This window comes from Hypanus sabinus, chromosome 3 (assembly GCF_030144855.1).
Source record: "Hypanus sabinus isolate sHypSab1 chromosome 3, sHypSab1.hap1, whole genome shotgun sequence".
Taxonomy (NCBI): domain Eukaryota; kingdom Metazoa; phylum Chordata; class Chondrichthyes; order Myliobatiformes; family Dasyatidae; genus Hypanus; species Hypanus sabinus.
The window spans coordinates 144,324,989-144,342,428 of NC_082708.1; the positions used below are offsets into that span (position 1 = coordinate 144,324,989).

A 17,440-nucleotide genomic window follows, 5' to 3' on the forward strand; every position below is an offset into this window, starting at 1 on the left:
GTAGAAGGAGTCTGATAAGAGAGAAATCAGAATCAGAACCAGGTTTATTATCACAGGCATGTGATGTGAAATTTGTTTATGGATCATTGGAGAAAGGGAAGGAGGAGCAGCACCAGGGGGAAGTGATCGACAGCTGATGAGAAGACGCAAGAGGCCAGAGTGGGGAAATGAAGAAGAGGGAAGGGAAAGAAATTGCTGGAAGTTGGAGAAATGAATTTTCATGCTATCAGGTTGGAAGCTATCTAGACAGAAAAGGAAGTGCTGTTCCTGCAACCTAGGAGTGGCCTCATCATGGCAGAAGAGGAGGCCATGGAACAACAAGTCAGAACGGGAATTAGGATAGGGATTGAAATGATTGGCCACCAGGAAATTTCACTTTTTGCAGATGGAGCTCAGGTGATCGGTCCCCTAATCTATGAGGTCTCATGGTAGGGTATAATCTTCAATCATAGAGAGGTCATCTGTACTTTGCTACTTCAAGATTCCCTTTATGAAAGTGGAATATCTGTTCTTATTGTTTTTATATAGACAAGAGCACACAAAAATCCTACTGATTGTACGATCAGTCCAACCAAACAAGTTTTTGCCTATAATAGTATTTACTGGTGCTTCAATGAAAAGAATATACACGCTGAGAGCTGACGAGGGAGTTTCATTTAAACATTACTGTGTCTGCTATCTTAACACCACATGCAGAACTGGATTTTTCTGTATGGTACCAAGGAAGGTTTCAAACCAAATGACATTGCCATCATAAACACCAATTCTTCATCTCTACTCTGCTTCAAACCATTTGCTACTGAAAATAAAAGAATGCCCCTCTGTTTTCCTAATCACCCTTCTATCCAACACTTTTCATCCAAAATTCTACTGTCTAAATCCTAGTTCATACACATTCTATTCCATTGGACTGAATGTGTTTACTAACCAATCCAGAAATGCTTTAAATTTAAAATACACCACCTGGGATTTAAATCCTTTACAGTCTCATCTTTATCTCTGACCCTCTCCAATTCTGGCTAACTGTGCATCTACAATTTACAATGCTCTATCCATTCAACTGCTAAACCCTCAAACTACAGTACTGTGCAACCTTAGGACATAAATATAGCTAGGGTGCTGAAGACTTGCAGAGTATTGTATTTTTCCAAAGTGGAGCAAAACAGTGAGTTTGTAAATCTGGCGGAAGCAAAGGGAATGGCAAGCTGGAGCGGTGTAGGACAAGTGGCAGGTGTGCAGACATACGCAGCCATAAGACACCAGGCAAGGTGAATGGATTCCAAATAAAGGGTTTATTGACCATTGTAGAGTGTCTCTCTAGTGCTTCCAACTCCCTTCCCTCTCACTTCCCCTTTACCCAACCATGATTCCCCTCTCTTTGGCCCCTTCCTATACTCAGTTCACAATAGAGACCTTTATCAGAATAAGGTTTTATCACCACTCCCATAGGTCATGAAATTTGTTTTATTTTACAGTAGCAGTACAGTACAATACATAAAATCACAAAAGTCTTAGGCACTCTAGCTACACAGTACATATGTGCCTAAGGCTTTTGCTCTCTATTGTATCTCCCTAAGGCTCTTATAAATCTATATTTCAAAGACATTAAAAATAACCATCAGCCATCTAATATCTTTCATGCATCTCAAAGTCAATTTGTATTTGAACATTCTCTTCCACAGCACTATGCCATTTTATTATGTTAAAGACACTACGTGGATAAGTTATTGTACTGCTTTTCCTCAATTATATTCCACCATTCTGTCTACTTTGTTCAACTTCAACATAAAAATCCCTGTCGAAGCTCACACCACCTCTTCCATCTTATCTAAATCTTGAGAGAATAGGTGGTATATCTACAGAGGCAGTGCTCTGTTCTGGGTGTTAGGAGACTCCAGGAGACTCCCAGCCACCCAGATGGCCACATCTGCATCAGGTGCATCAAGATGCAGCTGCTTAGAGACAATATTAAGGAACTGGAGCTGCAGCTCGATGACCTTCGGTATTGTTAGGGGAAGTGAAACAGTGATAGACAGGAGCTCCAGGGAAGTTGTCACCCCAAGGCTACAGGATACAGATAAACTGGTGACTGACAGGAGAGAAAAGGGAATGTCAGATAGTGGAAAGCACCCCTGAGGCCACTCCCCTCAACAATATTAACAATACAACAATAGGTACCCTATTTTGAGTACCGCCGGGCCGGGGGGGGGGGGGGGGGGTGGGTGGGGGGAAGAAATGACCTATCAGAGGGAAGCAACAGCAGCCATGCCTCTGGCACTGAGTCTGGCCCTGTAGCTCAGATGGGTAGGGAAATGAAAAAGATGCCAGCAGTAATAGGGGTCTCTATAGTGAGGGGACAGATAGGAAATTCTGTGGATGCAAAAAGGAAACACAGATGGTAGTTTGCCTCCCAGGTGCCAGGGTCCACAATGTTTCTGGGTGCGACTACAAAATGCAATGTTGTCATTTATTTCAAGGGGAATAGAATATTAAACCAAGGAGATAATGCTGAGTATTTATAAGACACTAGTGAAGCTGTACTTGGGAGTATTGTCAACAATGTTGGGCCCCTTATCTCTGAAAGGATGTTTTGTCACTGGAGACAGTTCAGAGGAGGTGCATGAGTATGATTCTGGGAATTAAAGGTTAACATACGAGAAGCGTTTGAAGCTTTGGGCCTGTACTCACTGGAATTTAGAAGAATAATATTGGGGGCGGGGGGGGGGGGAGGGGGATCGCAGGGAAGGAAGAAATCTCATTGAACCTACCGAATGTTGAAAGGACTAGATAAGGTGGATGTGGGGAGGATGCTTCCTCTGGTGAGGGTATCCAGAACCAGAGTGCGCAGCCTCAAAATTGAGGGGCAACCTTTTAGAACAGAGAAAAGGAAGATCTTTATTTAAAACCAGAGAGTTGTGATTCTGTGGAATGCTCTGCCACAGATTGTGGTGGAGGCCAAGTCTGTGGGTATACCTAAGGCAGAGGTTGATCATTTCCTGATTGGTCAGGACATCAAAAGATATGGAAAAGCAGGTGAATTGAGTTGACTGGGATCCGGGATCAGCCATGATGGAACAGCAGAGCAGACTTGATGGGCAGAAAGGTCTAATTCTGATCCTATGTCTAATAGTTTATCTCATTCAACTTCAACACCAAATGCACTTCAGTTATAACTGAAATAAAATTTAATTTTCCACCGTTCTGAATTACAATGCATTTCCAAAAATGACACTGTAACAATCAAATTTCCTCAAAGCAAAAGGTGTTCTGCTAAAGAAATCCTTAACCCATCAATCACTTGTCTTCCCAGTCCTCAAGTGGAATTTTCAGCACCCAAATGTACCTAACAAAGTCTTTATTTCTAGTTCATTCTCTCATACAATCTTTGCTCTCTCCAACTCCCTTTCTTCTTCAACAGTTATTTTCCTCAATCCCATTCTCTTTCTCCATCAGTTCATGTCATCAACATCCAAGAACCCACACACTACCTCCCACACCTCAACCCTTCAATGTTCATGGCAATCTCAAAAATCCTCAACTGGGCTTCTTGTTATTAATGAACCCCACCCATCAATCAGCAAATCATCAATTTGATTGGCTATTAAACAAGAAAACAGAAGCATTTATAATTAAATCCTGTTAAATCTGTCAGGACAAATGTGAATCCAATCCTGCCAGGTTTACCCCACAGTATCCTATACTTCTGTCCACTTATAATATCAGGGTGTACAGTTCTTTAGAGCTACAGCCATTGTTAAAAGATACATCCAATAACTTTTCAGAAAGGTAAAAGGCAAACACAACAAGCAACCAAAGCATTATTAGTTAGCAGTCCCATCAGGATGACAGTAATGCATTGCTCCAGCTGCATGCTACAATTTGAAAATAAAAAGAATAGATTTACCCTTTCTTCTAGTTCAATGAACTCTAATCTCAGTCTATCAATCACATCTTGAGAAAGGCATGCCTTCAAAGCAAGGCAAATTTGAAGGAGGTTAAAAAATTAATATCAAACAGGAGATAGAAAAGAGGAAAATGAGCAATACAAGTAAAACCATACATGATAGACAATTTAAGGACAAAGCATCCAAACCTTGCTGAAACCAAGGAATATTAGAGTTATGTGAAAGCTCCCTTTGTCACTATGCACTTCAACTAGAAAGCACCATTGTAGCTGCAGTTGTGCTGTTCAAAGAAGAAATAAAAGAATGAAGCTTAGTTTATGTAAGATAAACTTGCATATTAAACCACTGACTTCAATTCTCATATCTATTTACTGTCCTTTATTAAGATCCATGAACAGAACATCTAATTTTAAAAAGCACCAGAAGGAGTGATTAACCTTGTAATTATATTAAAAGTTATATTGAAACACGATACATTACTGACTATAAAATGTCTTGCCAAGCAGATTAGAGAAAACTGCATTAAAAGTGAATGTTAGTAAATTGTGGGGAATTTTTAGGATACAATTGATCACAGTGGTACCCGACATGATTTGCCTTAAAAGTTAGCATATTTATTTTCTAAAATGTTTTAAAAACTTTCTAATAGGAAGTCCTATGAGACACTTTAGCAAAGGGTTCTGAAATTTAATGTATATGTGCATTTTATGCATCCAGTAATTTGTCATCTCCTCAAAGAATTCTACAGGCTCTCAAACATGAATTTCCTTCTAAATACTGAGACATCTGATAATGTTCTCATCATGGACTCACACAGCATGGAAACACGCCATTCACCCCAACTGGTCGATGCCGACCAAGATTCCTAATTAAGCTTACGGCCACTACCTGAGAATTATATTAGCACCTTTTAGACTTTAGATTAGAATATTTTCTTTTATGTGTATATTTTGGTTGAAGAGATAAATCCTGATATAATTAAAAGTGAAATGAAATGAAATATGAGATAGTCCCATTTGCCTCATGTGACTCATGTCCCTCTATACTGCAAGTGTACAAGTACCTATCATCTAGATGTTTAACTATTTTCAATGAATAAATTAAATCAACTAAGCTATAACTGAAAATTATACATTGACTATACATTCTTTTTGAAAATAAGCACTTATTGGCCAATTTTCAGTCCTTTGACAATAGCATGGCATAACATTGTTTGTACTGACTATGGAATTTCATCCTGCATTTCCCTGAAGAAGCTCCTCAAAGGCTCAGCTCCTTGTTAATTTTCTCATAACTGGCATGTCTAAAAATTCTATTTACTTATTATTATTTCATTTCACTTTTAATTATATCAGGATTTGTCTCTTCATTCAAAAGATGCACATTGAAAGAAAATATTAAATGTATCCGATCTAAAAGATCTAATATAGTTTCCATGAAGCAAAGTACAATTGTGAAATAGTACAAGACTCTACTAGTAAACTCAAGCAAGTTCTTCATGTACCTCTGACATAACAAGGAATGAAAAAGTAAAAAAAAATGAAAGAATGTGAAAAAGCAGCGAGGACAGGAGAAACAAAACAGATTCCAGACAGCCAGGTTTCTTCGTTGTTAAAAATATTCACAAGCTATCAATGAGAACAATAATGTCAACGTAAGTTATCATACATCAGCATGCACATAGCTTGGGGGTATGTCTCTTCTTTTCAGACTTTCTTCATATTTTCTCACTGCTGTAAAAGGCAGCAAGTCAATGACATAATGGATACATACATTTTTCTTTCACTTTTCATTTATCCCAGAGAACATATAGTAATTTTTTTCACTTCAGATTAAATCTTTCAATCTGATTTTAGTACACAAAAGTGCATTCCATAACAACAATAATTGAAGTGGCCAGCATGCAAGATAGAAATGGCCATTATTATGAAGTTCATGAAGTTGATGGTCAAGGCCACATATAGACATAATACATTAACAAATCTTTAGCGTGCTTATCAACTTGGAAGTGGTATCTCCTAATCTTGAAAAGAATTCTCATACGTGGATATTGCTCACTTTGATAAATACTCAACAACATCAATGAAAGGTTTTCTATCTTCAGTTCAAATATGAATTATAACTTTTAATCACACTTTCTTCATCATCCGAGATGACATTGGGACCCAAGTGGCACCTGAATCCAGGGATTTTATTTACTTTGAAAATGGACAAGAGAACTAATCACCTTCCTTACACAATTCGTAATTTTGCTTTTGAGTTCTGTTCTTTCTTGACTTTGTTCCCAACTTTCCCTCACCAATACCTCATACTGCATCTGAATACCTGCTTTGAGCATTTATGCTCTTACACTTACAAATATCAGCTCTGTCTGCACAAAAAGATTCCTAATGTATAAATATAACTGTGCTTTTAGAGTACAATGCCTTTATTTCATTAGGTAACTAGGGGGAAAAAAGCTATTTAGTTCCTTTTAACTTGTACGCTGTCTCTGTCTGGTTACTGAACAAGTCATAACTTTTAACATTTCTTCCTGTTTTTCCAATAATGCCGATCTAACAACCTTGTTACTAATTTGGGAATCTGTAGAAACAATATTCAACCATTCAAACCTTTAGCAATCTTAAGAGTTCACTAGCTCTATAACTACAACTTTGTAAATTCCACTAAAAATAGTGCTTTTTCCCCAAAACTTTTCTGTCAAATTTCTTTCAATGAAAGATTTTCCACACAACTTTTTATTTACAGTCATACAATACACCATGGATGAGGTGCAGCAATACAGCATGGATGAAAGTTCTGTGGCTGAACAATTTCATGCTGACTACAGTGCCCACTGAGCTTGCCCCAATTTCCTGCATTAAGCCTATATTCCTGTAAACTAGTGGTCACCAACCCATCGATCGCTATCGATTGGTCAATCTTTGAGATCTTTCCCAGTAGATCCCAAAAAAAATGAAAAATAAATACACAAATACTGTTGAGAGATTGTTTCCAGGTTGCGGGGTTTTAGTTCTGTTCTTTCTGCCCAGTGCGCATGCGTGTAGCTCCCCCACACTACACAGTGTACTTCAGTGGTCCCCAACCACCAGACCTAGAGGAAACGATGTCAGTCAGCTGCACCTTTCCTCAGTCCCTGTCATGCCCACTGTTGAAATTGAACCCACTCAAAGTCATCAGTCACCTAAACGCAGTGACACCCTCACGTCAGTGTTCGCCTCCCAAGGCCAGCGAGAACCGCTGATGCTACTGGCCCAGAGCGCAGCCGGTGAGAACCACCGATGCTACTGGCCGGGAGCGCTGCTGGTGAGAACCGCTGATGCTACTGGCCGGGAGCGCGGCCGGCGAGAACTGCCGATGTTACTGGCCTGGAGCCCGGCCAGCGGGAACCACCAATTGTACTGGCCCAGAGCACGGACAGATGGGCACCACCTCTGAACCTGTTTAGCACACCAAACCTTCGTGGGGAATCCAGTGTTAAAATATTCGCAGACGGGCTCAGGGTTTCGTAAGTAGCAGAGCAGCTACCACGCTGCGATCTACTGAAACAAACTTTTGTCAGCCAATAGATCCTACAAAGGGGGGTCGGGGGTGTCCCATCGCAAGCCTTGCTCGGTCGGTCACTCCCCCCAGACCACAACCACTGCGACCCTGGCACAGGGACCTTGGGCCCCGACCTTGTCCTCTCACCCCACTGATAACCAGTCGCACTTGGCCAAGGCGTCTGGCGGCAGGCGGGAGGCTGGAGTTTGGGCCCGGAAGCTTTCTAATGAGGCAATGAAGCCCTCAAAACTGCTTCGGTACCCTGAGTCCAAGCACCCTGCACTTAAAGACAAACCCACTGAGTTTTGTCAGCGGAAAAAAATTGAGCAAGCAGGACAGAAGCTAAGTGCCAAGAGCCGCGAAAACTAAATTGCAGAATAGACTGGACATAAAGAACCTTCTTCGAGTATTGCTCTATTCCCGTTGTGTTTAACACCCCCCACCCCCCCCCACCATCAGCTGGTCCGCAAAAACATTGTCGATATTAAACCGGTCCGTGGTGCAAAAAAGGGTGGGTACCATTGGTGTTTATACATTATTTCTACTTCCGAGTGGTGGGGTTTTACCTCTGGTCCTTTCTGCCTGGTGTGGATGCGTGTAATTAATCGATCTGGGGTCGATCTTGCCTTTTACTAAGGCCGAGGTAGGGGATCTTGGGCTTAAAAAGGTTGGTGACCACTACTGTAAACCCTGCTCCTTCATCCTATTCAGGTTCTTCTTAAATGGTATCATTGTATCCACCTCACCCAAATCCCCAGGCAGCTTATTTCATACACTCATAACCCTCTGCATGGAAAAGGTACCGAACAGGATCCTTTTAAAACTTAGCCCTCTCACCCCAAATCTACACCCTTACCTTGGGGAAAAGACTGTTACCATCCACCTTATCTATGCTGCTCATAATTTTAAACATTTCGATAAGGTCATCCATCACTCTCTTATGTTCCAAGGAATAAAGAATTAGCTCTCCCTATAACTCAGGTCCTCCAGTCCCAGTAATATCCTTATGTATCTTTTCTGCAGTCTTTCCAGTTTAGCCTCATCTTTTCTATAACAAGATGACCAAAACTGCACACAGTATTTCAAGTGTGTTCTCACCAATAAATGCACCTTGGACTCCTAGGTCACTCTGCTCCATTGTACTCCATACTGCCCTACCATTCATAGCACAAACCTTATGTTGGTTTGACTTTCCAAAAATGCATCAACACACATAAATCCATATTGAAGTCAATTTGCCACTCCTCAGTTCACTTCCCTAACTGATCAAAATCCTCTTATAATCTCCAATAAACTTTTTCATTATCAATATCAGCTTCCAATTTTGTGTCATCCATAAATTTACTGATCAAGCCTTGTGCATTTGTATAATAAAAGTGCATTTAAATAAATTACAAGGGTCCTAACACTGACTACTATAGTGGTTAAATCTAGGTGGTAGGGGTTAAATCTAGATGGTAACAATTAATGAAATTGTTAATGTTGTTCTGAGTCACTATATGGTAAATGCTTATTTAGAGTTTATTCCAAGGAAGCTGGTGATGTGATCTGGGCCACTTTTATGACCCATTGCTGCTCTTGAAAACTAGAGTGAAGCACCTGCCTGAACTGCTGCATTCTTTGAGTACAAAGGGCTTCCTGAAATATGATGTTAAAGTCTCATAAGGTAAGGCCATTTAAAATAGCATCAATATTAAGTAAATTAAATAAATATTTTAGACATACTTGCATATCCAGCTCATGGCATCTTTGTGAAATCTCCTCCTTAGCTGCCAATGCTTCATTGAGTTCTTCGGTGGTTTTCTTCAACTAGAAAGCAGAAATGACAGAAGTCTTATTTAACTACAAGGATACAAAGAGTGATAGCTACATGTGCATGGGTATCAAATGATGAAATCTATAATCCTACAAAATATTATGAGAGCATCAAATAACTTTTCCATGAACGAACCTCTAGTTTTCAGTCTCAGACTTATGAAATGTTGGAGATGAGTTTACAGTAATGGCCAGATAATTTATTTTAGCAATTATTTGTGAGATAAATATTGCTCAAAACTGCTCCCCCAAAGAGCACTAGTTGTTGAAATGAATTATACATGTTTAACTAGGAAGATACCCAAAAGGTATCATCTCCAACAATACACCTCTTCAGAGCAGCATTGACAACAGTGTGCAGATCTTGATGCCAATGTATGCTACATGTCTGCCTCCTGTGTATTGTCCATATCCCTCTATTGCCTTTATATCTGAACCTATCTAAAAGAATCTTTATCTCCAACGAACTGCCTGCTTCTACCACTTGCCAGTAGTCCATTCCATGCACAGAAAACTTGTCCCTCAAGTAACCTTTAAACTTCTTCCTTCTAGCCTTAAAAACATATCCTCTGTTGTTTAACATTTCTAGCCTGGAAAAAAGATTCAGAATGCCTCACCTATCTATGTGTCTTCTACTTTTTAAAAACATCAGTCAGATCTCCCCTCAACCTCCAATGCTCCAGAGACAACAACCCAAGTTTGTCCAACCGTTCCTTATAGCTCATACCCTCATCATTCAGTAAATAACTTCAGTGCTCTCTCTCTCTCTCTCTCTACATCCTTCCTCTCATGGTGCAACCAGAACTGTACACAATATTCCAAGTGCAGTCTAACTGAAGTTTTAGATAGCTGTAGCATAACGCCCTTACTTTTATACTCAGCACCCCTACTTCCCAATGAAGGTAAGCATTTCATACATCTTCTTTACTACCTTATCTACTTGCATTGCCACTTTCAGTGAGCTATCAACCTAAACCCCAAAATCCCTATGTACCTCAGTGTTATTAAAAGGTCTATTGTATGCTTTCTCCTTCCATCTGACATCCCAAAGAGCAACACCCTTACACTTGCATGGATTAAAGTCCATCCACCTCTTCTCTGGCCATACCTATAAATAATCTATTTACCACAAGATTCTTTAATAGTCCTTTACACTGTCCACAACTCCACAATTCTTGGTGTCACTTGCAAACTTACCCATATATATATTCATCCAAGTCATTAATATACACTCGGTGGCCACTTTATTAGGTACAGGTATGCAACCCAGTATGGTCTTCTGTTGCTGTAGCTCTTCCACTTAGAGGCTTAACATGTTGAGCATTCAGAGATGCTTTTCTGCACACCATTGTTGAATTATTGAGTTATCATTACCTTCCTTTCAGCTTGAACCAAGTCTGGCCAATCTGCTCTGACCTCTTTCATTAACAATGCATTTTTGCCCACAGAACAGTTGCTCGAGGGAGTGATTCCACATAATTCTCTGTAAACTCTAGAGAATGTTGTGCGTAAAAATCCCAGGAGATCAGTAGTTTCTGAGATAGTCAAAACATACCATCTAGCACCAATCATTTCCTGGTCAAAGTCATTTAGATCATATTTCTTTCCCCATTCTGATGCTTGCTCTGAACAAGTGAACCTCTTGACTGTTTCTGCTTGCTGTTATGCATTGAGTTGTTGCCACATGATTGGTTGGTTAGATATTTGCATTAACAAGCAGGTGTACATGTATACCTAATAAAGTGGCCACTAAGTGTATGCTACAGAGTTACTAGGCCCAACCCTTGTGGAACACCACTAGTTATGGACCTCCAGCCAGAATAACACACTTCCACCCCTACAAAGTCTTCTAAGAGCAAACCAGTTCCGAATCAAAACTTGCAATTCATCCTGGACTTCATGCATTTTTATCTTTTGAATCAATTTACCAAAAAAGCCCTTATAAAATGTCTCATTATTGTCCACCACCTTACCTTCTTCAAGCACCTTTGTCATCACCTCCAAAATCTCAAACAATTTGTTAAGGCATGACCTGCTCTGCACAAAGCCATGTTGACTGTTCCCAAGAAATCCTATCCCCCAACAGCCTTTCCAATTGCTTTCTCTATACTTGATGCAAAGCCCATTTGCCTATTACCACCATGATTATCCCAATTTCCCTTTCAGAACAAAGACACATTTGCTATCAGCGGGACCATACCCGCTGACAGTCAAAGACACAAAGATCTTTGTCAAAGCCCCAGCAATCTCCTCCTTGCTTCTTTCAATATTCTGGGGACCTGTGACTAGTGGTGTGCTGCAAGGATCAGTGCTAGGTCCACTGTTGTTTGTCATCTATATCATTGATCTGGAGGCTAATGTAATAAAATGGATCAGCTAATTTGCAGGTAAACCAAGATTAGATGTGTAGTGGACATGTGTCGATGTGAGGAAGGCTATCAAAAATGGCAGCATGATTTGAACCAGCTGGAAAAATGAGCTAAAAAATGGCAGATGGAATTTGATGCAGACAAGTGTGAGGTGTTGCACTTTAGGAGGATAAATTAGGGTAGGACTTGCACAATGAGCAGTAAGGCACTGAGGAGTGCAGTAAAACAAAGGGATCTGGGAATACAGACCCACAAGTTTCTTGAAAGTGATGTAACAAGTTGATAGTGTGTTAAAGAAAGCTTTCTGGCTTTCATAAATCAAAGTACTGAGTACAGGAGTTGTGATGTTATGTTGAAGTTCTATAAGACATTAGTAAGGCCTAATATGGAGTATTGTGCACCATTTTGGTCACCTATGTATAGGAAAGACATCAATTAGGTTGAAAGTGTGCAGAGAAAATGTAGAAGCACGTTCCCAACACTTGAGGGCATGAGTTCTTGGGAAAAACAACCGCTCCAGGTGTCAGACATGAACTTGTCTGACAGCAATCGAGGGCCTTTGCTCCTCATTTTTCCCTCCATAATTTGTCATCTCTCACTTTAGTACCTTCTTGCAAAATCTAATTTAATATTTACTCATAACCATCTTATCCTATCCCATATTTGTTTATTATCTGCCCCCCTTTTTCTTTTCTCTCTCTCTCTGCCCCCTCACAACCATCTCCCTCTGGTGCTCCCTTCCCCCTTTCTTTCTCCCTAGGCCTCCTGTCCCATGATCCTTTCCCTTCTCCAGCTGTGTATCCCTTTTGCTAATCAACTTTTGAGCTCAACCGTCCCCCTCCTGTCTTCTCCTATCATTTCGGATCTCCCCCTCCCCCTCTCAATCTCTTACTATCTCTTCTTTCAGTTAGTCCTGACGAAGGGTCTTGACCCAAAACGTCGACAGTGCTTCTTCCTATAAATGCTGCCTGGCCTGCTGCATTCCATCAGCATTTTGTGTGTGTTACTTGAATTCCCAGCATCTGCTTATTTCCTCATGTTTGCATAATGTGTGGTGGTCACCTACAATTAGTTCTATGAACTGGTTTGGCTCATTTCCCAAAATTAAGTTCAGTATACTCTCCTCTCTAGTTGAATTCTCCAAATATTGCTTCAAAGACCCTACTTTGATGCACTGAAGAAATCCCACAACGTCTAAGCCTCTTGTATTAAGAAATTTTTCAATCAATACTAGGTAAGTTAAAGACCCTCCACTAATGACAACAACTCTTGTGTCTATAATACTTTTCCTCCATCTCTTGGTCGCTATTCGGGGGGGGGGGGGGGGAGGAGAGAGGGGGTAATGGGTCTATAGTATAATCCCATTAATGTAATTGCACCTTTCTTATCTTGGAGCTCCACCCAAATTGCCTCTATGGATGAACTCTCCAAATGCCCTCTCTGAGTACTACCATGTCATTCTCTGTTATCAATAGTGTAACCTCACCCCCCCCCCCCCCCCATCATTCCTATGTTTATCAGTCTTCACCTTGCTGTACTTGCTTTCAATCTTATATCATCTTTCTTGTCCTCAACTCAGTTGCTTTGCTATGGTTGCCACCCCCCTGCCATTCTAGTTCAAACACCTCCAAGTAGCACTAGCAAGGATATTGCTTCTCCTCCAGTTCAGATGCAAAGCCATCTTGTTTGTGCAGGTCCCACCAGCCCTAGAAGATAACTGAATGATCCATAAACCTGAAGCCCTCCCTCGTGCACCAGCTCCTTAGCCACATAGTGAATTGCACTAAGTATCTGTTACCCACCTCACTAGCACATGGCACAGGGAGTAATTAAGAGATTATAACCCTGGAAGTCCTGGTTGATTGAGCAAGCCAGAAAGAGCATGCATTACTTCCTGTGGGAAGTAGGATACTTGACTGCATTGGCACAATACCAAATTAACATATCTAAGTGCAAGTTTTGCTTATCTGATTATTGCAGACTATAGACAGAATAACATGTCTAACCTAGGTGTAGCATTGTATCCCATTTCCCATTCAAAGATCAATTTCCATGTTTAGGTAATAAAGGAAGAAACACATATGCAATATCATGACATGTTACCCTATGCTGTGAATCTGGAAACCCCTAATGCCACTACAATGCAATCCATAAAACCAATTCAGGCAGCTAACAAGGAACATTGGAAATATTATGTGAACATTAACCTAGTAAGATATCGATATGGCATGAAAGAGCAACTGATCAACTTCAGCTTCACGCCTTCTGGTCAGAATTAGAATCAAAGAAATTATGAATACCTGTATTCATTAAGTGATTTTTTTGAACATTAAGTAAGTAATAAGTGCTAAGTGCTAAGATAATGTATTCATCAGCTTGGTTATGATATTTTGCCTGAACATCCAACCAAGTCACAGCATGAGAAAGTTCTATTATAACCTAATACAATCAAATTGATTTAGAGATATTCCAGAAACAAAGTTGCAGGGTATTGGAACTGACAGTGAAGTACATAGAGAATGACCTCTTAAGTTTTAGCAGCTATATAGTTTATGGCATTGGTCAGGCTAATATTCACATCCTCTAAAGACATCAGTTTGAGAAATGGACAAGAAATTAATGGTTGTCAATTTCCTATGCCTATCCCTAAAATATATGATATGCACTGCCTCACTGATCTTATTATGTGAAAATGGACTTTGTTAATTTTTCCCATATTATGGTCTAGAAGTTATACATCTGCTAACAGATTAATAATAAGAACATAGATAGAGGCATTGGTACTGAATAGAATACTGTTTGTCTTTTATTTGTGTATTGTTGTAAAATTATAATCACTAGATATGATGGAAAGCTTGGTAGAGTGATTTAAGGATCACAGAATTTCTAACATACAAGCCAGATATATGCAGGAATGTTTGGTTTTGTAATTGTCTTTGGAGCAGCTGCTGAACTGAGACAGTGCATAAATATTGTTTTGTTAAAATGTCTTTTTCTACATAGAAAGTTAACACAATCAGTTGCCTGTTATTTAGAAAGACTGTAAACAGAAACCCAGATAAAACTGTATGGTCATTACATTGGCAGAGTCACATGAAAGATTACAAAAGTAGCATTGGAAAAGCTGAAACTGAACAGAAACCAAGGACTACAGAGAAAAGTAACAACTTGTCACACAACTCCCTTTTTAAGAAGTACAGATCAGTAACAAAAGGGGACTTAAGAATTAAATCAAATCATTTTCAGATATATCAGGGAAGACAAACGATGGTCAAAAGAACACATCAAAAACGGACAGGATCAATTAGCGAATAGAGTTTGAATACACAGATATTTATGGCAAGCTTTGCTGATGTCCAAACTTATTGTTAAGTATTTTACAGGAACTTATTAAACCTCAGTTTAATGTGCAGCTTGAGTCTGTCCATGTCAAAGTATTGATAATGGTTGGGTATTTGAAATTAATCATTTCAGAGATTTCTGCTTTCCCTTTCTGATGATACAACCGAAGATTTTACTTACTCTTTTCCAATAATTGCCACAAGTAGCTTATGTTAGCACAGCTTATTTCATTGAGGATGACAGAATGTGTCCTCAACAAATTGGTATGAAACCTATCCAGTTCCTTCTGTATTTAACATACATTCCAAGTCATGTACAATCACAATTAGCTTGGCGTCCTCTAAAGATTAGAGTCTGTTTTGAGCGACAAATTAGATATATTTTTCATGCTGTGGAACCTTGGAGCAAGAGTTACAAAGAACTCATTAAAAACAAGTTCATGATGTAATAATCAAGAAGAAAGGAACACAAGTTATTTTCTCAAAATTCACAATTTTTGGATGATTTGAAAATCCTACATGCTATTACAATTCTTCTGTCCTATCAAATCTCAATCTGAACTTTGAAATTGGGAATAACTCATTTACATAATCTACAGCAGAAGCAGCCTAGAACATTCTTCTTAAAACACGGTGTATGCAAGGAGAAATGCAGGTTTTGATACTGAAATAAGTATAAAGCAATATGGAACAAAAGTTGATAAAAATATGTTGAGGTACAAATCAATCAGGATCTAACTGGAAGGTTAATCAGACTCAAGAGGCTGACTGAACTAAGCCTATTTCTGTGCTCCTACCTGGCGATCAAGATCCAGATAAGCATCATTACCAATTGATGCTGGTGTTTCTTTACTCATGAGCTGTAAATATAAAATGAAAATTAAACTGTTAAAAATTCAATAAATTAATCAAACAAGCACAAGTTAAGAAAGTGGCTTAAACTGTTCCCACTTAAAACAAAGGTTAATTTAATTTCACAGAGCCTTTGTAAGGACATGGAGAAAAGAATTTAAATAAACAGATTTCTAAGTCCTCTCCTCTGACTAAATAATGGATGCAATTATGAACAAGACCCCAAATTTTGTAAACTTAATCACAGTTAAGTTTATCAATATACTTATTTGAAAGTTGGCTGATGCTTAAATAAGTTTGTTAGCATGAAAAACTCTACAAACACCAATAAAGCAAATTATAAATTAAGCTGTGTTATAGTGAAAGTGAGAATGAAGTATTTTGCAGAACATTAGAAGAACTTCTGTTTTTTTAATTACAGTCCCAAGCATGTGGAAATGTACATGTTGTAACACATAATCCAGAAGTCAATGGTTCAACTTTCTCACAATTCCCAATGAGATGTCAAATTGAAATTCACAGAAGTGAAGTTTCAACTTCCATTTTCAAAATGTATTAATGCACTCTGGAAACTACTTAATCAGAGATTTAAAACAAATGTATTTTAGAGTATAATATTGATTTTTTTTAAACTGTTCATCAAGAAATAATCTCTATAAAATGACAAACAAGAAAAAAATCTGCAGATGCTGGAAATCCAAACAACACACACAAAATGCAGGATGAACTCAACAGGCCAGGCAGCATTTATGGAAAAGAGTACCATCGATGTTTTGGGCTGAAACCCTTCAACAGGATTGGAGGAAAAAAGATAAGGAGTAGATTTAAAAGATGAGTGGGGAGGGAGAAACGCAATATGACAGGTGAAACCGGTGGGCGGGAAGCAGGGTGAAGTTAAAAGCTGAGAAGTTCATTGGTAAAAGAGATGAAGGGCTGGAGAAGGAGGAAATCTAAAAGGACAGAAAGCCATGGAAGAAAGAAAGGAGGCGGCAATGGGAAGTCAAGGAGATAAGGTGAGAGAGAGGAAAGGTGATGAAGAATGGTGAAGGGTGGTGGGTGGGGGGGGGGGGGGAGATTAGGGTTGGCAATTACCCGAAGTTTGAGAAATCAAAGTTCATGCAATCAGGTTGGAAGCTACCCAGACCAAAAATAAGGTGTTATTCCTCCAACCTGAATGTGGCCTCATAACAACAGTAGAGGAGGCGATGGATTGACATATTGTTATGGGAATAGAAAGTGAAATTAAAAAGAGTGGCCACTGGGAGATACCACTTCTTCTTGCAAACAGAACATAGGTTTGGGGCTCTGAATGGTAGTGAGGGAGGTGGTGTAGGGGCAGGTGTAGCACTTGTTCTGCTTACAAAGATAAGTACCAGGAGGGAGGTCAGTGGGGAGGGATGAATGGACAAGGAAGTCGCACAAGGAGCAATCCAGGCAGAAAGCTGGGGGGAGAGAAAAAGATAGATGGAAGTAGTCTGGAGAATTATGTGCTGGATGTGGAGGCTGGTGGGGTGGGAGGTGAGGACAAGAGGAACCCTATCCTATCCTTAGCAGAAGGATGGGGTGACAGCAGATGTGCGTGAAATGGAAGAGATGTGGTTGAGGGCAGCACTGA

The 17,440-nt window shown here is 39.6% G+C and overlaps 1 protein-coding gene across 3 annotated transcripts in view; it reads right to left on the reverse strand.

The window, feature by feature from the left end:
* The window catches only part of hook3 (hook microtubule-tethering protein 3), a 97,735-nt gene that overhangs the window by 35,907 nt on the left and 44,388 nt on the right, over positions 1 to 17,440 (reverse strand). For all 3 annotated transcript variants that reach the window (XM_059965280.1, XM_059965281.1, XM_059965282.1), the window contains 2 exons: positions 15,771 to 15,833; positions 9,174 to 9,257 (listed from right to left, as the gene is read on the reverse strand). In XM_059965280.1, coding sequence (XP_059821263.1) covers positions 9,174 to 9,257; positions 15,771 to 15,833 — 147 coding nt within the window. The remainder of the gene's footprint in view (positions 1 to 9,173; positions 9,258 to 15,770; positions 15,834 to 17,440) is intronic.